The sequence below is a fragment of the Halichoerus grypus genome, chromosome 10, assembly GCF_964656455.1.
Source record: "Halichoerus grypus chromosome 10, mHalGry1.hap1.1, whole genome shotgun sequence".
Classification (NCBI taxonomy): domain Eukaryota; kingdom Metazoa; phylum Chordata; class Mammalia; order Carnivora; family Phocidae; genus Halichoerus; species Halichoerus grypus.
The window spans coordinates 83,083,101-83,111,074 of record NC_135721.1 but is presented as its reverse complement, the minus strand read 5'-3'; the positions used below and the strand labels follow the sequence as shown (position 1 = coordinate 83,111,074).

The following is a 27,974-nucleotide window of genomic DNA, read 5'->3' as shown; positions in this document are numbered from 1 at the left end:
AAAAACTGACAAGGCAAGAAACAACAAATGTTGGAGAGGTTGTGGAGAAAGGGGAACCCTCTTACACTGTTGGTGGGAATGCAAGTTGGTACAGCCACTTTGGAACATAGTGTGGAGGTGCCTCAAAAAATTAAAAAGACAGCTACCCTATGACCCAGCAATTGCACTACTGGGTATTTACCCTGAAGACACAGACATAGTGAAAAGAAGGGCCACATGCACCCCAATGTTCATAGCAGCAATGTCTGCAATAGCCAAACTGTGGAAGAAGCCGAGATGCCCTTCAACAGATGAATAAAGAAGATGTGGTCCATATATACAATGGAATTATTACTCAGCATCAGAAAGGATGAATACCCAACTTTTACATCAACATGGATGGGACTGGAGGAGATTATATTAAGTGAAGTCAAGCAGAGAAAGTCAATTATCATATGGTTTCACTTATTTGTGGAACATAAGGAATAGCATGGAGGACATTAGGAGAAGGAAGGGAAAAATGAAGGGGGGGAAATCGGAGGGAGAGATGAACCATGAGAGACTATGGACTCTGAGAAACAAACTGAGGGTTCTAGAGGGGAGGGGGGTCGGGGATGGGTTAGCCCGGTGATGGGTATTAAGGAGGGCACGTACTGCATGGAGCACTGGGTGTTATATGAAAACAATGGATCATGGATCACCACATCCAAAACTAATGATGTATTGTATGGTGACTAACACAACATAATAAAATAAAATTTAATAAATAAATAAATAAAGGAAATGGACACCCAGGGGAACTGAGTCTCTGACCACGATCCCCAGGATCACTAGTGATGACAGAATAAGCTTCGAGTCCTCCTAATTTCATATTCTCTCCATTACCTGTAGATTTTTCTGGTTCATGTTTTATCCTCAGCACACCTACATCTCACCTGTATACCTGAATGATGACTTAAAAACAGAATTTTCAGGAAAAACACATGAATTCCAAATCTAGCTTTGCTAGTGTTTAACTCGAGGAATGAAAATTCATTTTATTTGAAATAGCCTTCATATCACTGCATTTTCCCAAGCCTCCCACAGTTCATAAGTCAGAAAAATTACATCGCCTTTCAAAGAAATTTAACCTTTTTTAAATGTAACTCTATATCTATATGCAAATGTTTCCTAAACTAAGATGTTCTGTCGCATGCTAACTTTATCTCCACACCTAAAATAACTGAGGGACTACTCAGGGCTAGCAGAAACGCAGTGTACTAAATTATACACGATTTCCTCCAACATTTCACTAGTTTTAAGTGGTGACATAAACTTGCTGGAAGCACCTTAGCCTTGCTTGAAACGCATTTGAACTGTTTTTCTTGAGTAAGTCCTATCAAAAATACTTAAAGATTTATGTAACATAGCTGGGTGGTTATACAGTGTCTCTCCCTAATCAATTTCAGCCCATTAGGCAAGCATTTCAAACAGAAACAAAACTGGCAGAATCTCATCACTTACAAGCTCCCCCAGGAAAAATGAATCGCCAAACCCAGGGATACCCTGTGAATAACAAGGAGCTAACCCCCCAAGAAGAGAGTAGGATGAAAGGACAAGCAACCTCTTCCAGTGGAACTGAATGGACTCCACACAGCTTTGCATGGCTCTGCAGTTATGAGCTCATCTCAACTGCTTGTACTTCCGGCTCTTGTGGAGCTCACAGGCAGCGAACCTGGTCCAGTTCAAGGGCAGCATTCAAACTCAAGCTGCTCAGCAAGTCTGCAAGAAGAATGCCTTTCTGACAAACTTCTTCTTTGTGCCAAGGCTTCCACAATCACTGAAAAGCTTTGGGTTTTAGCAACAACGTGGCACCAGATGAGTCTGAAATGTGGCTTAACCTATGAGACGGCAGAGGAGTGAAGGACACTCAGCCCATTTATTGTGGTTATGTGAAAACTGAAATAAATTCGGTAATACTCAGCATCGACGGGAAGATCATCCCACGTGAATATAATAATAACCCTTGCAAGACTGTGCAGGGTTCATATGTTAGTGGAGGGCATCCAATAGTCTGATCACTCCGACATGTGGCAGCAGAAAGACTGGAAAATTAACTTTTCTCTGCTGCTGAAGACACGGATATATTTCTCAATTCATGCTTAAATGCCTACGCATTTTTGATATGGTAGAAATAACCCCAAAAGGGGGCGCCTGGGTGGCTCAGTCGGTTAAGCATCTGCCTTCGGCTCGGGTCATGATCCCGGGGTCCTGGGACCGAGCCCCGCATCGGGCTCCCTGCTCAGCGGGGAGCCTGCTTCTCCCTCTGCCTCTGCCTGCAGCTCTCTCTGCTTGTGCTCTTTCTCTGACAAATAAATAAAACATTAAAAAAAAAAAAAGAAAGAAAGAATCCCAAAAGATGGGCGTACAAGTATAACAGATGTTAGCGTCTGCTCAGGGTGAGATTTATGTAAACCAACTAAAAAGGCAAGAGATTTTCTCTAACTTCCAGAAGAAAAGGGAGATTATGGGTGTACACAGTTTAATATTGATTCAAGACTATTACTCTGGTGTTTGGGATACATAGTCCTACAGCCTAGATAACAGGTAAAAGAACAAAAAACCACTTGTGTACCAACCATTTACATATCAAAGTCAGATAAGACATTTCTTACAGAATGGCAAGGTGAGGTGCTCCACAGACCTGTCCCCAGCAAAAGAACGTAACTGGTGAGAATTCAAAAGCCTAGCCATTTAAAGTCTCTGGAAATTGTTCTAAGGGTATACAGCAAATGAAGAAACATTTATTCAAGAAAATCTACAAAACTTCAGTAAGAACAGAGAGCCTCAGTGACACGTGGGCCGTGGCCCACTCCCACCTTCCACCCTTCACCCTCACGGTTCAGAGTGGGTGCTGGTGTGGCCAGAACAATGGCGCTCCGGGTATCTCACCAGGAAAGGCAGGCCACCCACATTTCTCATTCCCCCCAGCTTGAGCTGCACAGGCTCAATTCCTGAGGCGTGAGCCAAGTGGTTAAGAGAGACCTTCCTCACGCGGCAGAGGCTCTACTCCAGGGACGGCAGGCTGCGACTGACTAATGGGACTGTGGTCACCCTTGCCCCGGCTCACTCACGGAGTGGATTCCATGCCCAGAGAGGCAAGGCAAGAAGACCAGGGGTACAGGTCCTGCCAGCCCCCTGCCTGTAAGCAGGAATGTCCCTCCCTCCTCCAGCTCCACAGTAGTGGCTCAGAGACTCTCCCCTGGAGGCAGAGGCAGTCAATAAAAACACAAGAGCTCCAAAGCTCTCCCCAGAGAGATAGACTTAATTTGAAAGAGAAATGGGGAAAGTTCAAGCATAAAGGTTATCTCAAAAACCATGGAGATTTAAGTGGTGAGCAACAGAAAAGAGCCTGGTAGCTCTATGAGAACAAGCTTAGTCACAGGACCGCTAGTTTAGTAGAGAGAGCCAGGGAAAGACACACCTAAAACTCTTGGGGTCAGGGCAAACCTCAAAGACTGGCCTAAAAATCTACCTCCGCAAAGGGGCCAGAATTTAACGGAATCAGGCTGAGGAGCAATTTATAATGCAAAGCATTGATTAAAGCAGTTTGCTCAACTAGCAATTACTGGAGCCTAACAGTTAGTGTGATGCCACACAAGGCAATCAGGCTAAGAGATGGTCACTGCCATTCCACTGCGTCCATCCCCAAGACTGTGGCCTCTGAGCAGCAACCATCAGAGAGTCCCATACTCCAGGGGAGCAGACATCACTGAAAGAGACCAGCCAAGTCATTAAACAAGTAAGTAAACTAGAAAAAATAAAACAAGGCTTGGAGAAAGGGGAGAATAGTACCCAGAGTTGCTACAATATACTACCTAAAATACCCAGTTCTCTACAAAAGACTTTGAGACACAGAAAGGACCAGGAATGTGCGACCTGGACCCAGGGAAAACCACCAGGCGACAAAAACTGCCTGTGTCAGGGCCCAGTTGTCACATTTAACAGTCCTCAAGTCAGCTAGCATAAACAAGTTCACAAGAATGGGAGGAAACCATGCTTAAAGAAGTAAACGGAGACTAAAAAGAGAACAGCTACAACATAGAAACAAATGGAAATTTGGAGGTTGACAAGTATAGAAAAACCCACAACAGAGAGTCAACAACTGATTGGATCTGGCAGAAGAAAGCAAACCTGAGGATAAATCGAGAGTTCATGCAACCTGAAGAGCGGAGAGAAAAAAGAAAGTGAATCGCCTTAGATTGGTATGAGACACCAATGAACACAAGAACATGCATATAATGGGAGCACCAGAAAGGAAGAAAGGGAGGAATAGAAAAAATATTCAAAGAAATAATGGCTGAAAAGTTCCCCAGATTCACGAAACCCATGAATCTACACATTCAAGGAGCTGACCAAACTCCATCCAAGCAGGATAAATGCAAACACAAACAGATGCATGTAGTCAGATCATACTAGAAATGCTAAAAATCAGAGACAAAGATAAAATTCTGGAAGCAGTTGTACTGGGTTAAATACTGCCCTATAAAATGTATATCCTTCTTAGAATCTCAGAACATGACCTTATTTGGAAATAGGGTGACTGAAGATGTAATCAGTTGAAATCTGGTCATACTGGAGTCGGGTAAACCCTGAATCCAGTATGTGATGATGGACGCAAAGACTGGACAGATGTGTCTTCAAGACAAGGAATCCAGGACTAGTGGCAACACCAGAAGCTAAGAGAAAGGCATGAAACAGATTTCCTCCTAGAAACTTCAGACAGCACGGCCCTGCCAACACCCTGACATCAGAATTCTAGCTTCCAGTAGTGGGAGAGTTTCCGTTTCCGTTGTTTTAAGCTACTGAGCTGGCAACTGTGACAGCAGCTGGTGGAAAGTAGACAGCAGACAAAGAAAAGGACTCCTCACGTACAAGGGACCCCCAACATGACTAACAGCCTATTCTCTATCACAGCTAGTGGAGGAAGCAGTGGGGTAACACATTCAAAGAAGAGAAAAGAAATAAAACTGCAAGCCAAGAATTTTATATACAACCCACACTTCTAAAACTGAAAAACAAAAATGATAAACAAAAAATGAGAGTACTCATTGCCAGCAGCCCCGCCATACAAGAAATACTAAAAGATGTTCTTCAGGCTGAAAGTAAATGATGCCAGGCAGCATTTCCCACACAGGAAACAAAAGGGGGAGGAACAAATAAAGTAATGAGGTAATTATAAAAGACAATGTAATGACACTCTCTCCTTTCTACTCTTAATTGATTTAAAGACCAAATTGTATAGCACAACAATGTGAACATACTTAAAGCCACACAACTATATACTTAAATGATACAATGATAAATTGTGTAAGGTATATTTTACCACCATCACCACTGCAGCAAAATAACTGTATAAAATAATATGCATAGTACTGTATTATTTTCCCTGTAAAATATAGAAACATATTTGACAACAACAGCATGACGAGGTAGATGAGAGTTGTATTGCTGTAGGGCAATGACATCAAAAGTTTACTCAAACCCACAGGAACAGATGAAGGAAGCTAGACAGGCTAATGAAAAGGATGATGTAACAAATACTGTAAATACATCTTTACTCTCCTTTATTCCCTCACCTTATTTAAAAGATATAAAATTTAGGGGCGCCTGGGTGGCTGTCAGTTGGGGGGCTGCCTTCAGCTTAGGTCATGATCCCAGAGTCCTGGGATCGAGCCCCACATTGGGCTCCCTGCTCAGTGGAGAGCCTGTTTCCCCCTCTCCCTCTGCCTGCCGCTCTGCCTACTTGTGCTCTCTATCTCTCTGTCAAATAAATAAATAAAATCTTTTCAAAAAAAAATAAATTAAAAAAAATATATAAAATTTAAAATTTAAAAATTATAAAATAATTATAACAACGTATTGTGGAGTTTGTAACTTGGATTAAAGTAATATATAAAATGCATAGAAATATCACAGGAAGGGTTGGGTAACAGAACTATGTAGGAGTGGCATTTCTATATCTCACTGGAACTCAGTATAAAGCTAAAGTAGAGTATCCTAAGTTAAAATGTAGATGGTAAGCACTAGAATAAATAGCAACAAAATGAATTTTTAAAATACAGTAAAAAATAATTAAAGGAATTCAAATGTCACATAAGAAAAGGTTTATTTAATGCATAAGAAAAGAACAATGGAAGCCTGGAGGAACAAAAAAGATATGAGGTATACGGGAAACACAAAATAAAATGGCAGTTATAAAGCCAACTATGTCGGTAGTAACATTAAGTGTGAACGGATTAAGCCAACCACCCAAAAGGCAGCAACTGCCAAACTGGAAACAAATAAAACAAAACAAGGTCCAACTATATAAAGTCTTAAGGGAACACACTGAAGACTGGATGATTCAATGTGTTGAATGTAAAAAAGTATAACACATAGCATAGAAACAATAAGAAAGCTGGAGTAGCTATGATATCAGACAAAATAAATTTCAAAACAAACAAAAAAATGTTAATAGATAAAGAGGGGCATCTTATAATGACAAAGGGTCAATCCATCAAGTAACAGTTATAAACATTTATACACCTAACAGAGACCCAAAATATACAAAGCAGAAGTTGAAAGAATTGAAGGAAGAACTAGAGATTTCAACAACAATAGCTGGAGGCATCAACACTTCACTCCCAATAATGGACAGAACTATACAGAAGATTAGCAAGGAAATGAAGGACTTGAAAAACACTGTAATCCAGCTAGACCTAACAGATATCTATAGAACACTCAACAACAGCACAATACACAGTCCCTTTAAGAGTACATGAGGGGTGCCTGGCTGGCTCAGTTGGTGGAGCATGAGACTCTTAATCTCAGGGTTGTGAGTTCAAGCCCCACACTGGGTGTAATGATTACTCAAAAATAAAATCTTCAAAAAAAGAAAAAAAAAAAAAGAGTACATGGAATATTCTCTAGGATAGACATATCATCTAGGCCATAAAACAAGCCTCAACAATTTAAAAGGAATTGAATCATACAAAGTAAGTTCTCTGACTACAGTGGAATGAAATTAGATCAATAACAAAGAAATCAAGAAATCCACAAGTATGCAGAAATTAACCAGCACACTCGCAGATGACTACAGGATCAAAGAATAAGTTATGAGGAAAATTAGAAAATACTCTGAAATGGGTGACAATGAAGAAACAGCACACCAAAACTTAGGGTAGGCAACTAAAGCAATGTAATTTCTAAAAAGATACAAACTACCAAAATAACTCAAGAAGAAATGGAAAATCTAAATAGATCTATAACAAGAGATTGAATTAGCAATGTTAAAAAAGTTAACAAAAAAAGCTTAAGCCCAGATAACTTCTGTGGTGAATTTCACCAAACACTTCAGTAAGAATTAATACCAAATTGTCAAAAATTCATCTTAAAAAATAGAAGAGGAGGGAACACTTTCCCACTTATCCTATGAGGTCAGTATTATTAACCTGATACCTACCAAAAGCGGCAAAAGACATCATAAGAAAGGAAAATTATAGACCAAGATCTCTCATAAATACAGACATAAAAATCCTCAGCAAAATGCTAGCAAATCAAATCCACCAGTATATAAAAAAGGATTATACATTAACCAAAAGAGATTTATCCCAGATATGCAAGATCGGTTGCAAACTGAACAAACCAGGGCTAAAAGGGAATCTGGTCAACCTGATAGAAGGCATCTATGACAAGCTCTCAGCTAACATCACACTTCACGGTGTAAGACTAAAAGCTTTCCCCTAAGATGAGGAACAAGACAAGGATGTCTGCTCTTCCGACTTCTATTCAACACTGTACTAGGGTTCTAGCCAGGAAAATTAGGCAAGGAAATGAAATAGAAAGCATCCATACTGTTAAGGCAGAAGTTAAACCACCCATAACTGCAGACAGCATGATCTTGAACAGTACATAAAAAATCCTCAGGAATCTACTTGAAACTATTAGAACCCAATGATTTCAGCAAAGTTGCAGGGTCTAAGAAAATACAAAAATCTATTGTGTTTCTATTTACTTACAATACAAAATACAAGAATGAAACTAAAAAATAATTCCATTTATGCTATCAAAAAGGATAAACACTTTAGAATAAATCTAACAAAACTGTAAAACTTACACTCTGAAAACTACAAAAAGAATGTTAAAAAAAATTAATGAAGACCTAAATAAATAGAAAGACACCCCATGTTCAAGGATCAGAAGACAATATTAAGATGACAATACTGCCCCAATTCATCCACAGATCCAATGTGGTCTGTATCGAAATCTCAGGTGGCTTCTTTAAACAAACTGATGAGCTAATCCTAAAATTCACCAGGAACTGTAAGGGATCCAAAATAGTCAAAACTATCTAGAAAAAGAAGACAAAGTGGGAGGAATCACACTTCCCAATTTCAAAACTTACTTTATAGTAACAGTACCAATACTTTTACCAACACAGTGGTACTGGCATAAGGACAGACAGGATCAATGGAACAGAAATGAGAGTCTAGGAAAAAATATTTTCACGTATGGTCAGCTGATTTTTGACAAGGGTGCCAAGACAATTCAATGGGACATGATTAGTCTCATCAGCCAGGGGCACTAGGTATATACCCAAGAGAACCAAAAAACTATGTCTGCACAAAAATTTGTATACCTATGTTTCATAGCAGCATTATGCACAATGGCCTCCAAGTAGAAACAACCCCAAATGTCCATCAATTGATAAATGGATAAACAAAATGTGGTACATCCACAATATGGAATATTATCCAGCCACAGACAGGAACGAAGTACTGATTTGTGCTATAGCATGGGTAAACTTTAGAAACATTACTCTAAGTTTAAGAAATCAGATATTAAAGACCACATATTATATCATTTCATTCATCGAAATGTCCAAAACAGGCAAATCCACTGAGACAGAGAGTAGTTTCAGTGATTGCCAGGAGCTGGGAGGAGGATGTCTGACAACGGGGATGGGCTTCTTTCTGGAGCGATGAAAACATTCTGGAATTAGAATGGAGTGCTGTCGTAGGACTTTGTGACCATACTATAAACCAGTACACCGTATATTCTGTATGGGTAACTTACAGTATGTGAATTCTACCTCTATTTAAAAAGCCAGCTTCTTGATATTATAAATATTAATCAGATGTGCAAACTTACCAAAATTCTTTTACGGTCCTTTTCTGATAAAAATTTTACTGGCGGGTATTTCTGGGTGAAGCTGTAGAACATGAAGAGACGAGAAAAGAAAAGTCAAACATCTCCTGTGAGGATTTTCTCTACTACCATCAAAACAAAGGCTAGACTGTGGCATTATTACTGTCTGCTCCTTCTATCCATTCCAAGTGAGGGGTGTAGGAACCAAGCGGTTATTGGCTCATTTGAATTCAAGAAATATGCAACCGGCTCCTTGTGTAGCATCAAGCTGAGGATAGAGATTTCATCCTGGAGAAGGGAAAATTTACCAAGGTACACGCTACGCGCAGCCAGAGCTAAGCACAAAATAAGGGGGGGGGGGTGGCCTCCTTATAATGCTGTATCGAGGTCTGCAAGGAAGAAAGCAGCTGTGTGAAGTCACAGACCCAAAGCAGAACACTGTGCCTTGCAAGGGGAAGAAAAGAAAAAACTGACTAAGCCTGTTCCCTTATTCTGGGCAATTTCACAACTGCAGCATCTCTTTCTGCACCGGTGCCCCAGTACAAAATGGCTGGGCACCAGCACTTTCTGCCTCCGTGGTCTGCTCTCAACACACCTTAAGTCTCACCTCATCTTTCCATAATGCCTCTTGCCCCCAGAAAAGGTCACATGGGCCCCCAACCCCTACTGATATTTCCGGAGCAGGGCAGTGCAAGCTGCAGATAAAAGATCAAATGAGAGTTGATAAATGCAGATTTGAAATATCCATTCTTAAAGTGGTTAAATGGTTCAGTTAGGAACAAAGTGCTTTTAGTAAATTCAAAGAAACCAACTTTACAGTCATTATTTTAATTGGAGAGGTGCCAGGGGCACTGTCTCATCCCCTTCACATCCCCAGCTGGGATACAGAAGGCATTTCCTTAATGGTCGCTGAACTGAACAGAATATGACAGGTCATTAGACAGAAGACCTTGAAGCAAGTGTTTCTCATCTCCTGGAAGAGTGGAGACATGCTTAGAGCTTGGGGCAGGAGGGCTTTCTTTTACAATGCAGATGAATTCCCCTATTAAGAGCTTCCAGATTCTCAAAAGGTCAAGTTCCCCTTGCAGACTACAAAACCAGAAGCAGGCAGGTGGGAGAATCTGAGGGAATGAGTGAAAATCTCGGCCTTCCCTCTTATTAGTTCTGTGACCCAGAGCAAGACCCCCAAGAGCTCTGTGCACCTCAGGGCTTCCTGCTGTCAAGGGGTAATCACAGCACCTTCCCCAGAGGGCTGCCCTGGCAGGAGCTGTCTTTACCACAGGTAATGCCCAAGTGAATGTTCTCACAGCGGCTGGGGGGCAGGGCACATTCTGCCTGCTGGAACAGTGGAAGCCTTCAGGGAGCCTGACAGATGCCTTCTTTGCGAAGTGACACTTCTTGTCATTCCGAATACTTTCTCCGTCAGTCAGCTGGACGTGGCCAAGCAAACCACAGCACTGGCTGTGTGCACCCCTCACACAGCCCCGACATCCACTCTCTTCTCTGAGCGCCCACATCCACCACTCCAGCCTCAATCCCAAATTCCACAGCCAGCCATGTGGCGCACCTACGGTGTCTCGCTCCTTCCAGGCTGACCCTCTCCCCACCTGCCCACTGTTGCCCCTTGTACCGGAGAGAAAATAGCAAACAGTTTTCTTATAGGAAATACAGTTCAATGAAACTGAAGCAAAAACATAACTGCCTGACACATGGTCACATGTGGAGTACAGACTGATAAACCTACTTCAAACACTGTGTGCTAAAAACCTTTAAAAAATGAAAACACTGGCTGGGCTTGCTTTGTTTTCTTCAACATGTAGCAACCAAGTTTCAGATTTCATATGTATGATCAAGTTATTAAACTGTTGGAAGGACTCTCTTATAACCCTCACTTCTTCCTTTGAGAAGTCAGGCACACAAAGTCAGAAATAAGAGCAGGGGTAAGCTCCTTCAGGGTCCTCCTCAGTCTGCACTTCACACTGTTTGCCTTCCTGCAGTCACGGATGACAGAGCTGGGGGGGGGTGTGAGGGGACTGTGTGAAGTGACTCTGAGGTGACTGCGTAAGGGAACTGCGTGGGGGACTGTGTGAGGTGACTGCATGAGGGGACTGTGTGAAGTGATTCTCAGGTGACTGCGTGAGGGGACTGCATGAGGGGACTGTGTGAGGGGACTGTGTGAGGTGACTCAGGTGACTGCGTGAGGGGCTGAGTAGTAACTCTGAGGTGACTGTGTGGAAGGGACTGTGTGAGGTGACTGCATGGGGGGACTGCATGAGATAACTGAGGTGACAGCGTGAGGGGACTGCATGAGGGGACTGTGTGAGGTGACTGCATGAGGGGACTGTGTGAGGTGACTCTGAGGGGACTGTGTGAGGGGACTGTATGATGTGACTCTGATGTGGTGCTAGCTGGGCCACTCCTTCAGCATGCCACTCAGGCTTCCCCTCCTGCACTTTACCAGCATTGGGCAAAGTGGGCAAGGGAAAGGCATAGGCTGCTTTAAAGGCCTGCAGTAGGTTAAAATCCTACGCAGCAGCATACTGGCTCATCCATATATTCATTTATTCCAGAACTTTTTACTGGGCACCTATTCTGTGCCACACACTGAGGACACAGAAGCAAACAACGTAGAGAAGCAAGAACCTGCCGACACGAAGCCTGCATTCTGCATTTCTGAGTGTGAGACAAGCAAGGGAGGTGAATGAAGCAGGAATTGAATAATGGATCTTTTCTTACCCCCAAGAATTAATCCTTTAGTAATTATTTTATGCCATTCTAGACTCTAAACTTCCTGTACATGAAGGTAGCGAGTAAGAAGCATTTTTACTTAGAATTTAAATTCTCATCATTACTTGCTATCTATTCACAGAACATTTAAAGATATTGAGATGAAATTAAACAAATGGCAGGCAATCAAACTGTTAAGAAATGGGGGGAGGGTGTAGTAAAGAAAAGAAAAAACTCACATAACCCACTTACTTAGGCTTCTAGAATGGCATTGTTCCCATTTCTTTCCCCATATACATATAATCCCTACCTTTCAAAAATATCCTTATTTCCTGGGGGTCACTTTGCCTCCAAATGACAAGCACATCAAGACAACATAATCTAGTTAACGTTCTTATCTTGCTCGTGTCAAGATGGGTGTTTGATCATTCTTATCATACAAATCAGTCAGGAAAAATAAAACCAGACAGAGCTCTATCGATTTCTACCACAAAGTCATGTCCGTACTTGACTTTCTAGCTAACACAATAACCCTGGCTCATCTGTCACCTGACTTGCTCACCAACCTAGAGACCAGAACCATTTTAGGATGAGTAACTAGTAAAGCAGAACTAAGTAGAAAACACTTAACCTCTGCACCTATCTTAAAGGTAACTCTCACAGTTTGACAAGAATGAGTTACTGGCACATTCTTCAAGATTATATTTATACTTGTGCTTCACTTTCCGATTTAAAAAGGACAACGAACACCACAAAAGTATCAAAAGGAATCATAAAATTCTCCTATTTCAAGAGATCGTGTGTGTAAACCATCGCCTCAGGGAAGTTATCCAATTAATTCACTTTTCATAAATATTACTCTCTAAAGACTTTATCAGTGGTGAGCAATATTTTTGGGGGGCAACATAAAACCTGGTGGGTTATTCTTACCATAAACATTTTTTTTTTTAAGTTTCAATTAAAATCTCTCAAATTAGGGCGCCTGGGTGGCTCAGTCATTAAGCGTCTGCCTTCGGCTCAGGTCATGGTCCCAGGGTCCTGGAATCGAGCCCCGCATCGGGCTCCCTGCTCTGCGGGAAGCCTGCTTCTCCCTCTTCCACTCCCCCTGCTTGTGTTCCCTCTCTCACTGTGTCTCTCTCTGTCAAATAAATAAATAAAATCTTTTTTAAAAATAAATAAATAAATAAATAAACCTCTAAAGACCCAACTCTGGACACACAGTTTTCCCAATAAACTCAAGGGAGAAGTTCTAGCGCCGGAGCTCAATTGTTTTAGAGAGAGAGGGAATGTGGGTGCAGCAGAGCCACACACACCCACACATTGGCAGGCAGGGGTCAGGGGGAGACCACGACAAAAGGTGAGGAGCAACTTGCTTTGGAATCTGATTCAAGTAAGTTCTCACTGTATTATATTACTCTTCCCTTCCATCCACTTTACCTGGACTCAGTTCTGGAACTTTCCTGATGTATGGTGACAAGCAAATAACTGACCCTAATTTCTTATAGTACTTACACACAGTACTAGGTTTTAGGTCCTCCAGCTTTATTTTCTTGTTTTGGAATTCTCTCAGACTAATCAATATTTGTGAGACACCACCTGACTGCCCCGCATAACTTAAAAGAAGGTAAGGCTTAGCTTCAATTTGTATGCCATGAATTTTCAGGAACTGAGAAATTCACAGAATTTGGAAAAGGAAGATTACAACACACTTAGATCCTCTCTTCTTCTCATGTTTGGACTATTTGAATCAGGGTTAAAGAAACCCAACAAAACATTTATATGGCCCTTTGTTTACATCATCATAGTTTGTAGAAATCAAACTGACAGAGGTTAACAGAGGAAGGGCTTCTAACATAGGAAGACTCCTGAAAAAAAATAACTTTATTAAAATAATTTTTTTCCTAGAGAGAAAAAAAGCTTCCATAGCTTCCAAAAAAAACTTTCCATAGCTTTTATAAGAAATAGCTCATAATGACAAAAGAAAAAAAAAGGGTTTAAAACCACCTCATCCGAATTTTACAGTAAACATCTACCTTCTCACAGACAAGTTCCTATACTGAAAGTGCCTGATATCTTTCATATTATAGAATTAATTACATAGATGAAAAAAAGAATTATACAGTTTAGATGAATTTATATTGAATACTGACCTTCTAAAGTCAAAAAATAGAAGTATTTTCTTTAAAAAAAAAAAAAAAGTACACCTACCTTTTTTCCAAATCTCTGATTTTCTCTCTTAGTGGTTCAACGATCTAAAACAAAAATAACCAACATCAGTTTTGAAGCAAAGACAGTTCTCCACCGCTTCCCCCCTCTCTGATGTTCCACATGGGCACGACATCATGCAAAACAGATCGTAATTTCTTCTATTATCCGCTTCCAGCTTGAAATTAAGTTATACTACTTGAATCACAAGTCAAGAATCGAGATAATACACTGCACGTTGGAACTCTTACTCCACAGACACTTAAGTCTCTGGGAAAATTAACCTTTTAATTTCCTTACAACAAGCAAGGTGGCTGAGGCTCACAAGAACAGGCAGATCACCACCACCCTCTTCTTTTCAGGAATGAAAAAATCCCCTCAATGCTGCCCACAAGGCTTAACCTCTTGTTTCTGCACATTATCTCCACATCATCTGCTCAGCGCGTGAAGGAAAGGCAGGCTGTGAGCAGACCCAAATTCCTGTGTGTTAACACTGGGAGCTGGGATAGAAGGACGAGAGCAATCCGAGAGCTTCTCCACAACTGTGACATTTGGCTTCAGATCAAAATGACTGACTCCCCATCTCCTCCCGCAGCCCATGTTACACTCACGTACCTATATCTACAATTATTGGGCTAAAAACATAAGCAATTATTTTTAAATAGAAGGTATATAATCAACCAGAGGCTCTAGCTTTCAGTGAGCAGGTGTGTGGCTTCCCCATCCGTGCATGTGGGTGCTCCCCAAGTTCCCCGTCCTAGCATCTGAGTTGGGCGGTTTTCCTTTCAGCATCTGCTGGGGTGAGTGGATGCTGGCACTTGCCTCCATCCCTGGTGAAAGTACTCACTTCCCTTTCTCTAAGAAATTCTGGGAAGGTCAGTTGAAAAGTCAGACAAACTCGTAAATCCATTTTGCCTCTGAGGTAGAATTTGTACATCATGCCTTGATCAAATGGCCAAACGCTGACACAGAGGCGTATCCACAGCATAACAGATGGAAAGACTCCTCTAAATAAGGGAGTAATTTTTGAAGAGATGTTTTCAAAATCACGGGTTAGCATCGGGCTCTCACAAGAAAGGTACCAGCACAAGCCAAAGAACCGAAATTGACAAACATAACGACAAAATAGGAGCAAAATACAGGAAAGGAACTAACCTCTTCGATCTTGCTCTCGATTTTGAGTTCACCATTTTCCTGGATAGACCTGTTGAGTAGAAAGCTGCGAAACTGAGATCCATTGAGAGGCTTGATGACCTCAAGATTTATTTCTGAACAAATGACAACACAGACCAAAGGCTGCAGACCATCTCGCTGCTCCCCTTCCCAAACATCAGTCCCAGGTTCCAATTCCCTCCAGAAGGGGGTGCACCCAAGGAACGGAAGACAATGGAGGAGAGGAAATCTCAAATTCATCTCACCAGCTCACCTCTACTTTGTAAGCGTTATTTCTATTCCACTAAAATAATCTTTCACATTATACTCAACATGGGATTTTAAATTAGAGGCAGGAAGTGTGTCTATAGGAGTCCAAGTCTCTCTGCTGGGCTTTCCTGGGGATTTGATGCAAAATGGAGCTTTTCCAAGTAAAAAAACAGAGTTCCTTTAAATGGGATCTGAGCACCCCTCCTAGCCACACACACAAGTCTTTGTCAGGAGACACTCACACCCTGGTGGTAGGAATCAGATCAACACCGCCCCACTGGCCTTGCAAAACCTACTCAATCTGAAAAGCCTGGTGGGGGCACAGCAACCCTTTACCCTAGTAGCCCAGTGCAGGGGCATCTGACTGCCAAGCCCACCGCCAGCACCACAATTGTGATTGCTGCTCTTTTATTTTCACTATCAAGGCAGACAAAGTGGAACGAATTTTTCTTTAAGTGTAAAACTGTACTAACAGCGTCAAATTTGTTTTTACAATGAATGCTTGTTCATTTTTTTTTTTTTAGAATATCAACACAGGATTTTACTCTCCTGAGTGTCCCTCCTATGTTTATCACAAAGCACAAATAATGCACACTCAGGCCAGAAGGCTCCTCGGGGCTGAATCCTGAGATAAGCAGGTGGCCTCAGAATCTACTGGTCTACTCCTAGGGCCAGGGGCCTGCATGGTTTCCTAAAGACAGCCCCCTTCTCAAAAGGCTTTGGAAAGGCACGCCCCCACTGTGTGCTTGTCCAAGCCACCCAGAAACACAATCACATTGTAGCAGGGCAAAAGCTAGGGTCAACCCTTTCCTGTGTACAAAAGGAGGGAAGGGACGCTGAGGCAGGCAATGCAGAGGAGCCAGCCAATAAAACTGGGCTTTACCTGAGCAAATAGTAAAATCAGATGTATTCCTCGAGAATATCCATAAGAAAAAAGACAAAGCTCAGATGTGTGAATGGCAAAAAAAAAACCTGTTTCATTTTTAAAATATTCAATTAACCCATGCCATCTACAGTCTATCTGTAATAACTGAAACGTGTCTGTAAAACCCGACCACAACATCCAAGTTATTAAAAACAGTTACCTCATATTAACGAAGTTGCCCCAAACAGCTGGAAGGGAAAGAAGAAGAAAATTAGGTCAATACTTAACTTTGTGATATGCAAGGATTCCAACTAATACAATTTTAATGTTTAACCAATATTTTCAAGTACACTAAGAAATCTAAATTACAGTTCATGAAGACAACAAAACGCACACTTCTGAAGTATTAAGTCCTACTAAAAAATAAGTGAAAAGAGGATCCGATACTTCTCTTTAATTTTGGATTACCTCTTTTGGGGTCTGGAGTTCAACTGTGCTTGTGTTTTGATAAACAGTATGTCCCAACCTTTGTCTGAGGAAGAGCCAGTCACAAGCATCAAAGAACTGCATGTCTGAAAGAGATCCTAGGGCTCAGTGTGGCCTTTTCCTTTTAAATGTCTATGAAACCAAAACCCAGAGGGGTTAGGTAATGGCCTGACGCTGTGGCTTAACTTCACCCGGAAGCCCATCCTTTCTCACACTTGCCACATCTCTCTTGTAGTCTAGTTTCTCATCAGCTGGCCTGCTTCCTTGATTATAGACACCTGGAGGGCAGGTTATCATGTGTACACAGCTGGTGCTCAATAAATGTGAATAAACCAGCCCAGCCGCCGCAGTGAGGTTTTGCCATGGATGACTTTAAAAACATCATACTAGACTATGAGCCACCATGGCCACAGCCACCAGTGAAGGCTTTGGAAAGGCACGCCCCCACCGTGTGCTGGTCCAAGCCACCCAGAAACACAATCACATTTCAGCAGGGCAAAAGCTAGGGTCAACCTAGGGTCAATACTAGACTATGAGCCACCATAGCCACCAGTGAAGTTACTGAACAGAGAATTATTTAATAAAGAAACCTTTCCCATGAATGAGTGTCTCTAATATTTGTACTCATTCCTCTTTGGCCCTCCTGTAATCATCCCCCAAATATGGAATACCTCCTAAGGGCCAGATGCTCTTAGGTGCTAGAGAAAGACAGTGAGCAAATTCACACATCCCCCCCCCCCCCCGCCCCCTCCCCCCCATCCTGGAGATGGCGATTCTGTGAGCTCAGGAAGGCCTTCAGGTTAGGATCTACTCCCAGGCATCTTCTTATCGTCATTGTCTGGTACATAGTAGGGGTTTAATAAATGTTTACTGACTAGGACTCAGTTTCCAAAATCACTTGTTGCTGATTCCATACAAGCACATTCCTCTCCAAACAGAGTAGTAAGCAAGTGATACAAAAGATAGCAATAAATAACTAAATAAATGTGGCAAATAAGCAAGAAATGGGAAAATTACTATAAATCCATACTATATTCCTTATTCATTAAAAAAAAATAAAGAATGTTTATACCTTTGGACCACATGAGCTTACTTTTGAGTATTATCCTAAGGATATACATATATATACACAGGAAAGCCGCCTTCACAAATCATGGCCTTACTTATTAAAAAAAAGGGAGGGTGGGGGGAATAAACCCAAATGTCCTACGATTGGGGAATTGCTATATAAATTATGATACAGCCTTTCAATAAAATCGGAAAGCCATTAAATCTCACAATGACTATTATCAAACAGACAAGAAATAACAAGTGTTGGCAAGGACGTGGAGAACAGGGAACCGTCATGCACCGTTGGCGGGAATGTACACTGGGGCAGCCGCTATGTAAAACAGTAAGAGGTTCCTCAAAAATTAAAAACAGAAATACCATATGACCCAGCGTTCCATTTCTGGGTATTTATCTGAAGGAGACAGAAACACTAACTTGAAAAGATGTCTGCATCCCCATGTTCACCACAGCATTATTGACAACAGCCAAGACATAAAAACAATCCAAGTTTCCATCCGTGGATGAATGGATTATTCGGCCATAAAAAGAAAGAAATCCTGCCACTTGAGGTAACATGGATAGACCTCGAGGGCACTATGCTACGTGAGGTTAAGTCAGACAGAGAAAGACAAATACTGTATGATCTCACTTATATGTGGAATGTCAAAAACTGAATGAAACAAAAACCCAAGTTCATAGATACAGAGAACGGATTAGTGGTTGCCAGAAGTGAGCAGGTGGGTGTGTAGGTGAAATGGGTGAAGGTGGTCAAAATAAGTCCTGGGGATGTAATGTACAGCATGGTGACTAGTTATTAATACTGAATTGTGTATTTGAAAGTTGCTAAGAGTAAATCTTAAAAGTTCTCATCACACACACACACAAATGTGTAACTATGTGTGGTGATGAATGGTAACTAGACTTACATAATATACACTGTGTATATATATATAGTAGTATATATAGATAGACGTTAACTATTAATGTATATAACATAAACTAATACATATTACATGTTACTAATATAATACTATATATAATATTACATGTCAATTATATCTTGGTTAAAAAATATGGTTATGAAAATACACTGCAACATGGTAATGCAGTTATGACAATTCCAGATGAGAAAATATATATGCAGTATGACTTCTGCTAATAAAAACCACCTAGAATAAGACTGCCTGAAGATGCCAAAATACTGTTTAAATGGTGACATGCTTCCTTGTATCTATGTTCTTACCTTGTGTTTTAAAAAGGAGGGAAAAGATTTCCAAACCCTTGCTGAACGCCATGCCCCCCACCCCTCAGAAGACCTGGGAACACGGGGGTCAGTGGTCAGCTCAGTGCTGGCGTTGTGGACGAACCTGCAGTTGCCAAACCCCATGGGCCCTGCTCTTCACTGTGTACCTCAAATAAACCAATTGTCTCATTTTGACTTTAGGATTCTGTTGCTTGTCAAAATATACCAGGAAGCGGTCCCTCTCTGGCTGTGGAACCTCAGGAGGAGAATTATCCACTCCTTAAGATGCCTTAGGGTGGATAATGCCTTTTGACAACCTTTTCTAATCATTCCATGGTTACTAGTTTATTCATTTTCTTTTTAGCCTTTTCTTGAATCAGTTTAAAAGGTCTGTCTCAGAGATGTTTCTCAATCTTCTATCATCCCTTAGACCATCTGAGAGCATGTGAGGCTGCCCCCCTTCCTGGATGTGTTCGCCCTCCTTGAAGTACAGACACCAGGGCTCTGAGTGCTCTCCCCTTTCCTACTGGTCCTACGCAAGCATCCCTCCCCCTGTAAGCAGGTGAGGGCCCTGGGATCCACCCCGGAGAATAATGCCCATGGCCACATCTTTGCTACCCTTTATAAAGAGGTAATAATGGCCATACATGGCTAACGCCCAAACCTATTCTTGTGGCTCAGACTTCTTCGATTGGCTCCCTGCACTTGGAAACTCATCCTGCTCTTCCCAGTTCACCCCTTTCCCCGCCCCGAGAGCTTCATAACCTCATCTCCCCTCCTCACCAATCAGACCTCCACGTAGGCCGCCATTACCTCCTCCCCCCGATTTGCAGCCTCCACCCTCCCTAAAGTAGCTCCATCTACATACGGTCAGAAGTGCACACACCTTACCTCCGCATGACATTCTTGAGAAAACCTCCCCAACCTCCCTGCCTGCTCCAGGGGACATCAGGAGCCCTCTGAGTTGTCACAGCACCAGCGACACACTTCTTTTTAATTGGCAGTTTACAGGTGGGTCTCCCTGCAAGATGAGGGCTGATTCACATTTGCAACACCAAACACATTCAGGCCAGCCACCAAAATTAGATGAATAGAGGAGGTCGAGGAATGTTTTCACTTTACTACATTTACCCCCTGCTTAGTACTTTTTCTTTTCAGAAGTGTTATCACCAATTAATCTTTAAGATGTTTTTATGTCAAGTGTTTCTGGCCTCCTTCTATATTTTATTTTTTATTTTTTTTATTTTTTATTGTTATGTTAATCACCATACATTACATCATTAGTTTTTGATGTAGTGTTCCATGATTCATTGTTTGTGCATAACACCCTGTGCTCCATGCAGAACGTGCCCTCCTCAATACCCATCACCAGGCTAACCCATTCCCCACCCCCTTCCCTCTAGAACCCTCGTTTGTTTTTCAGAGTCCGTCGTCTCTCATGGTTCATCTCCCCCTCTGATTTCCCCCCCTTCATTCTTCCCCTCCTGCTATCTTTTTTTTTTTTCCTTATTCTTAACATATAATGTATTATGTTTCAGAGGTATAGATCTGTGATTCAACAGTCTTGCACAATTCACAACGCTCACCATAGCACATACCCTTCCCAATGTCTATCACCCAGCCACCCCATCCCTCCCACCCCTACCACTCCAGCAACCCTCAGTTTGTTTCCTGAGATTAAGAATTCCTCATATCAGTGAGGTCATATGATACATGTCTTTCTCTGATTGACTTATTTCGCTCAGCATAACACCCTCCAGTTCCATCCACGTCATTGCAAATGGCAAGATTTCATTCCTTTTGATGGCTGCATAATATTCCATTGTATATATATATATATATATATATATATATATATATATATATATATACCACATCTTCTTTATCCATTCATCTGTCGATGGACATCTTGGCTCTTTCCATAGTTTGGCTATTGTGGACATTGCTGCTATAAACATCAGGGTGCACGTACCCCTTCGGATCCCTACATTTGTATCTTTGGGGTAAATACCCAGTAGTGCAATTGCCGGATCATATGGTAGCTCTATCATCAACTTTTTGAGGAACCTCCATACTGTCTTCCAGAGTGGCTGCACCAGCTTGCATTCCCACCAGCAGTGTAGGAGGGTTCCCCTTTCTCCACATCCCCGCCAACATCTGTCATTTCCTGCCTTGTTAATTTTGGCCATTCTGACTGGTGTGAGGTGGTATCTCATTGAGGTTTTGATTTGGATTTCCCTGATGCCGAGCGATGTTGAGCACTTTTTCATGTGTCTGTTGTCTGGCCTTCTAAACTCTCAAAAGCTCTGTCTGCTTTGTTTTAGAGAACAAAAAGGACTCAGCCCAGCACACACCAAAGACAACCAGTAGGCAGGAAAAGTTCCTGTATTACCACAGACTCATTCCAAGGAGGAAAACACAAGCAATTCCCAATAATTATGGAGCCTTGCTCCCCATGTTCTGTGTAGACTGGCCTGGAACCTTGCAGGGCACGGAGTTTAAAAGTAAAACAGTATTAAAAATTAATGTTGCTGGGCGCCTGGGTGGCTCAGATGGTTAAGTGTCTGCCTTCGGCTCGGGTCATGATCTCAGGGTCCTGGGATCGAGTCCCGCATCGGGTTCCCTGCTCAGTGCAGAGCCTGCTTCTCCCTCTCCCTCTGCCACTCCCTCTGCTTGTGCTCTTCTGTCTATCTCTCTGTCAAATAGATAAATAAAATCTTTAAAAAAAAATAAAAATTAATGTTGCTTTTAGAATTCTGCAACCTGCTTAAGTGAGCCTGACCCACCTTACAGTGTTGCAAAGGGATCGCTGGGAATTACGAACAGCTATACTCTACAGATACCTGAACTAAATGGAACTAAATTAAGTCAATTATATACCATACAAGGACTCAGTATTAAGAAAAGTATTTTAAAAAAGATGATCATTCACCATCATTGACAAAGGGCTTAAAATCAAATTCTCTTACACAGCTTTCAAGATAATTTACTGATTTTTATTTTAAAAATACTTTGCACGCAAACTGAGGCACACTGGTTTCCCAATTCTCTGTCTGTATCCAGACTTCATGCTATGCAAGGAAACCCCGTTCAAGAAAATCTTTCACATAGAAATTTTCATTTAGGGCAAAAAAATTGAGTGATTTTTAAAGAGTATGATTAAAAATGAGTGTCCTTTTCCAACAAAGGAAAAATTAAAATGCTCATTCAAAATGCTCATTCAACTCATTTCGTAGTCCCTATTAGTCTAACGTGGTTTCTTAAATATTAATCAGATAGCACTCGAGACAAATCCTTTTAGAACATAATTTCTCAATCTGAAACCTGTGGGTCTCCACCAGATTCCTGAATGAATTTCAGGAAGTCTAGGGGGAAAATCCTTGAAAGTCCATGCAAAACCACGCATACAAAGCTTTCAAAAATCCCCCATAAAAGCTTGAAATTCCAGAGGTGCATTGCTCTTTAGACTCTGAGTCCTTGAATGCCAGGCCACACAGAAGGTGCGGATTCTTCACCAAGAATCCTATTACCCTATTTAAAGTACTGTTATGATACTGGATCAAACAAAACCATTTCCATTTCACACCTATACATTTTAAATGGCTGCAATATGCTTTAGCATGTTTTTGTTGGACATTCTGATCACCATTTTCACCTAGAGAGCACATGTACTTTTATCCTAAGTCAGAGAAGGGAGTGTGAGTTAGGGAAGCCACTCCCCAGCTTGGCTAATGGGCACACACCTGTATTACACACAATATGCCCAGTGTGCCTGCAGGCAAGTACAGACAGCCAGACATCCTACAAACCAGCATGCCAGGGGCTCACCAACCTCAGCCTGGTGACTTTAGACAGTGTGACCGCATGGAGAACGCATGCAGGATTTGCCTTCTGTCTTCAGTATTTGCAAAAATCCTTTCTTCGCTCATCCACCAGCCAGCCATCCAACAAAAATGGTGCCTGCGGATGAGCAGAGTGCTAAGACCCTGTGCACAACCTCACCTGTATGGTAGGCAACATACACATGATACACATACACAAGAGAGGTGGGCCAGGGGAGGAGGCGAGGCTCAGCTGACAAGACGCAGTAGGGGTCCACCTGGAACCACAAGGGGAAACAGCTTGACCCTGCTCATGCAGGAAAAGGTGGGGTTCACCAACCACCCACAAGACGATGGGGAACTGACCCAGATCATAAACAGTCCTTCAAAGACAGGGCAGTGGGAGAACTGGCATGCCTGCAAACTCCTCTCAGATGGTCACCGGCATAAATGCAAGTCTCCTCTTAAAAACACACTTTTAGATATTGAGCCCCTGCTAGGAGCCAAGCACTTTATGAGGTCTTGCAGCAAAGGTTCCTAATCCATGGTGCCCTTTAAAGACTGAAAAGTTTCTCCAGGACCTAACAATGACTAGGAACTGGCAGGGAGGCTGGGGGAGAGTGGAGTGAGGGTCTGCCTTTTCCAGCCTCAAGGGATAAACACTGGGCCTCCCAGAGCCTGGGAGGCCCTACACCGTCTACACTTCAGACCTCATGAATCAGGATCTCTGCAGAGGAGCCTGGATGTTGCATTTTTTCAAGTGCCCCAGGGGGCAGAATCACCTAGAGAGAGGTGGTGAAGAGAAGGTGGAGAGCCTCTGTACCTTAAGGGATCTGGTGGCCTGCCACAGCCACTCACCTGTTGCCCACCTATCTGCTCAGACAGTCCAGGCTCAAGCCACTCTGGACCCTGGTAATTTCTCCAACTTGCCTCAGGGTCTTTGTACTTCCTCTTCTTCCAAATGCCTCTTTATCTGCGCCCCCCCCCCCCCAGTTCATCCAGGTATCAGCTCAGTGAGGTCTTCCTGACCAGTCTATCCCTAATAGTGCCCCCATACCCCCTCTTTCCTCCCTACCCATACTCAACCAGCTTTTTCTTCACAGCACTTACCACCAGATAATATACCCACATATCTATCTATAAAGCTCTGTGCTTGTATGTTTCCAGCCAAGAAAATGGAAGCCTCAAGACAGCGAAGACTATTTCGTTCACTGCTGTTCTCTGATGCCGAGACACTGCCACATACTATTCAGTGCTCACTCAGTATTTGCTGAAAGAATGAAGGCATGAATGAAAAGCTCTCCCAAACGACCGGGAATCACTGCTCTAAGGCAGGAGTCAGCAAACTTCTTCTGTAAAGGCGCAGAGAGTAAATATTTTAGGCTTTGTGGGCCATATGATCTCTGAAGTCATGGCTCACCATTGCCACTGAAGTGTGACACAGTCCTAGATAATTTGTAAAAGCGTGACCATGCTCCCGCACAACTTCATTCAAGGATACAGAAATCTGAATTTCGTGTGTTATGAAATAGCATTCCTTTTTTGACTTTGTTTCAACCATGTAAAAATTGTTAAAACTTTCTTAGCTCAGGGGTGGGCTGGAATTGGCTCATGGGCCATAGCTGCTTATCAATCCTTGCTCTAAGAGATCCCAGAATGACTGCACGCGGGCTTGTCCTTACACAGAGAACTGCCGAAAGCCACTCTACGTAATACACATCCGGGAAGTAAAGGCTACTGTTGACCCAGTCCTGGGGAGCAGAGAGGAGGCACTGACCTGTGGAGATGGGGGTGCGGGCTGCACACGGTGGGGACATCTACTGGCCTGTGAAGAAGATGTCCTCGGAGGATATGAGCACCCCTGGTTCCCCTTCCTAGCATTCCAAGACAGCAGGGCTCTGGTGAGTGGGCCACCAGCAATCACTCCAAGTGTGCGGCAGGGCAGCTATGTTCTGGCCGAATAGGAAGCAGGGGTATGAGGGACAGATGGGTCGAGAATGCCGAGAACAGAAGGGGGTGGTGAATGGGTGTAATCAGGAGACAGAAACACCAGACGTGGAGGATGGCGGGGGAGGGGACACAGGTCTAGGATTAGCCCACACTCCCACTGGAAGCATCCAGGCTAAAGATGTCTACCAGGCAAATAGAAACAGAGGCCCGGAGCCAGGAAGGCCAGCGCCAGCTAGAGGTGCGGGTAGGGTACCTGCGTGAGGCCAGCATGTCAAAGGTTCAACAGTACGTGGCCCTGACTGTGCATCCAGCCGGGCAATGGCCACAGCCCCGGGAGGCTCCCGACAAGGCCAAGGCGTGCGAGCAGCAAGCACAGTGATGCTGATGTCACCGCCGCCGGTGACCCCACACCGGCCTTTCCCGATCACTGTTCCTAGTCACGAGGTCATGTTGTCTCCTCCACTTCACAGCCGCAGACCGGAACCAAGAGGAGCCTCCAGTCACCGCCCACACTCTGCCAACACTTCCAAGGGGGAGGCCTCATTCAAGGCCCCAGAGTCACCCCCAACTCCAGTGAAAAAAGGAATCTTGGGTTTGTTTTTTTCTAAACTTGTCCTCTAAGCTAATCCCCTACCCTCTGAGCCCTGTGTGCGGCAGGTGCTCCAGCTAAAACTGAGAAACACTGAGGTCATGACGTCCTTCAGGGGACAGCAAAGCCTCTGTGCGTGCTGAAGAGGGTCCCTATCTCAAGAGAGTGAACAGCAATTCCAATCCCCATCTGCTCAGGTCAAGAACACTTTAATTTAGAGAAGCACGCAAATCAGCAATGCTGTACAAATCCTGGGTGCCTTGAGCTCATTTAAAATGAGTATTACTGGCACACGACGTTGCAGCAATGCTAAAGCACATTTATCCTGCAGCATGCGTTCTGCCGTGACTGTTTACTGTTCCTCTCCAGGTTTTCTGAGCGTGTTAACTACAACAGAACGCCTCATCTAAGCTATGACTCACTTGGTGCCAAGTGCTCACTGCAAAGCTGTATGGTGTCATTGTGTTTTTCACACAGGGCCTTCCCGGTGGCACTATCTGTCCAAAAATTCTCCTGTCAGGAGATGGGGTCTGTGTGTCCTCCCCTTGAATCTGGTGGACTTGGGACCATTTCCACTATAGGGGAAGCCAGAAGTGACGCTATGTGGCTTTGGGAGCTGGTCATAAACAGCGTGCTCTTCTCTCGAGTTTGCTGGCACACTGTCTCTGGGGCCCCTGATCTAGACGGGGTCACAGCCAGGTGCGGTGCAGGTGCTAACAGCCAGTCCTCGCTGAGCCCATCCTCAGGCGCCAGATGTGCCAGTGAATAAGTCCCCAGAAAGTACATTCTCCAGCCCCAGCTGTTTGAGCCATCCCAACTGAAGTCCCAGACATCATGTAACAGAGAAGACTCTCCCCATTTCAAATTCCTGACCCAATGAACCCATAAGCACAATAAAATGATTGCTATTTTATACCCCTAAGTTTTGAAATAGTTGGTCAAGCAGCAAAAACATAAGCAGAATCAAAACAGACAGCAACGTCCCCAGCCCTTTAATCTAGAGATGAGGCAGACCTTAAATCAACCCAGGATACGGGGCTTAACTCCTCCCAACCTGATGCATTCCCAACCAAGTGCACGTGCACCCTTCCCCACACCCAAAGCACAGCTTTGCACAAACTCATCGCCTTGGTAAAAAGCCTAGATCGAGGCTGCCGCCCTGGAGAAACCCTCCCTCCCCAACCACCCACGCTGCCTGCCTGACCTGAACAGAACTGTAAATGTGCCAAGGAAAGATGCACCCCTTGCTCACCACTGATGAACCTCAACAATCCTCGTACCAGAACACAGCAAATATCTGACTCCCCTCAGGTAAACTTCGAAGCAGCACAACTGAAATTTTTTCAAACAAGGTAAGAATATACATTACTTTTTTTTTTTTTTTAAGATTTATTTATTTGAGAGAGAGAAACAGAGACAGTGCACAAGAGCATGAGCAGGAGGGGCAGAAGGAAGGGGAGAGAGAATCCCAAGCCTGACACAGGGCTCGATTACAACCTGAGCTGAAACCAAGAGTCGGATGCTTAACTGACTGCGCCACCCAGGTACCCCTACTTTTTTTTTTTTTTTAATACACTACTCTTATAATAAGAAAAGCATTAAAAGAGTTGTTTATATGGAGCAGAAGGTTCAAATTAGGAGATACTCTTCTGTTTTTAATTCTTGAATAAGAAAGGGAGATGTGCAGAAGGGGGGAGATTCAACGTCTCCAGTTCCCACTAGAAGAATTAGGGGTTCGGGGTCAGGCAGCATCATACCTCAACGGGGAGCAGTCACTGAATGGGGATCTTTGCCTCCTGCCTGCCCTGAAGGAACCGAGCCCAAAACCCTGCACCCCACACACCCGGCCAGGCCTCTGACTGTCCTGAGCAGTTAGACGGGAGGAAACCTGTCTCAGAGAAAAAGGCTACTTGGGGTGGCCGAGCAGCCTCTGGAGCACCTACTTCTGCGCCCTCCCTGTGACACTAGCCCCGCTCTGGGGGCCCCCCAGCCCTGGGCCCAGGCTGTGGAAGCAGGCAAGACAGCAGCACCTTCTAGGCCCTGCCCTGCACTCCCCGCAGTCCCAGCTGCCAGGTCCCGACCTGCGGCTATAAAACATTTTGAGTGACTCATGCAGTCTCACAGGCTTATCTAATACAATTGTACTGACGTTCCCATGGGAAAAAATTTTGCCCCAAGATGTTCCTTTTTTTTTTTTTTTTAACAAAGTGATTAAAAGGGGAAGAGACCATAGACTTTGCAGAGGACATATCGTCCTCTGAAGAGTCTTTATTACATGTAAAAATGTCGCTATTAAGTGAGAACAGAAACAGTAGAATCAATTTTTTGCTTTTTAAAACTACATACATGTTTAAAACTACATGCAGATGTCTTCACAGAACTCTGAGAGACATGGGGTAAGACCTTTTTGTACACCTCTGTATTTTAATTTCTACAGCTCGCAGGAAGAAAGTCTGAAATACATTCTTC

The 27,974-nt window shown here is 43.1% G+C and overlaps 1 protein-coding gene across 2 annotated transcripts in view; it reads right to left on the bottom strand.

The window, feature by feature from the left end:
- UXS1 (UDP-glucuronate decarboxylase 1) overlaps window positions 1-27,974 on the bottom strand; it is a 98,364-nt gene that overhangs the window by 51,943 nt on the left and 18,447 nt on the right. The window contains exons 2-5 of one of the 2 annotated variants that reach the window (XM_078056709.1): window positions 16,587-16,614; window positions 15,235-15,298; window positions 14,083-14,126; window positions 9,151-9,211 (exon numbers count right to left, since the gene is read on the bottom strand). In XM_078056709.1, the coding sequence (XP_077912835.1) occupies window positions 9,151-9,211; window positions 14,083-14,126; window positions 15,235-15,298; window positions 16,587-16,614 (197 nt within the window). The remainder of the gene's footprint in view (window positions 1-9,150; window positions 9,212-14,082; window positions 14,127-15,234; window positions 15,299-16,586; window positions 16,615-27,974) is intronic. The other variant, XM_078056710.1, reaches the window with a different exon arrangement.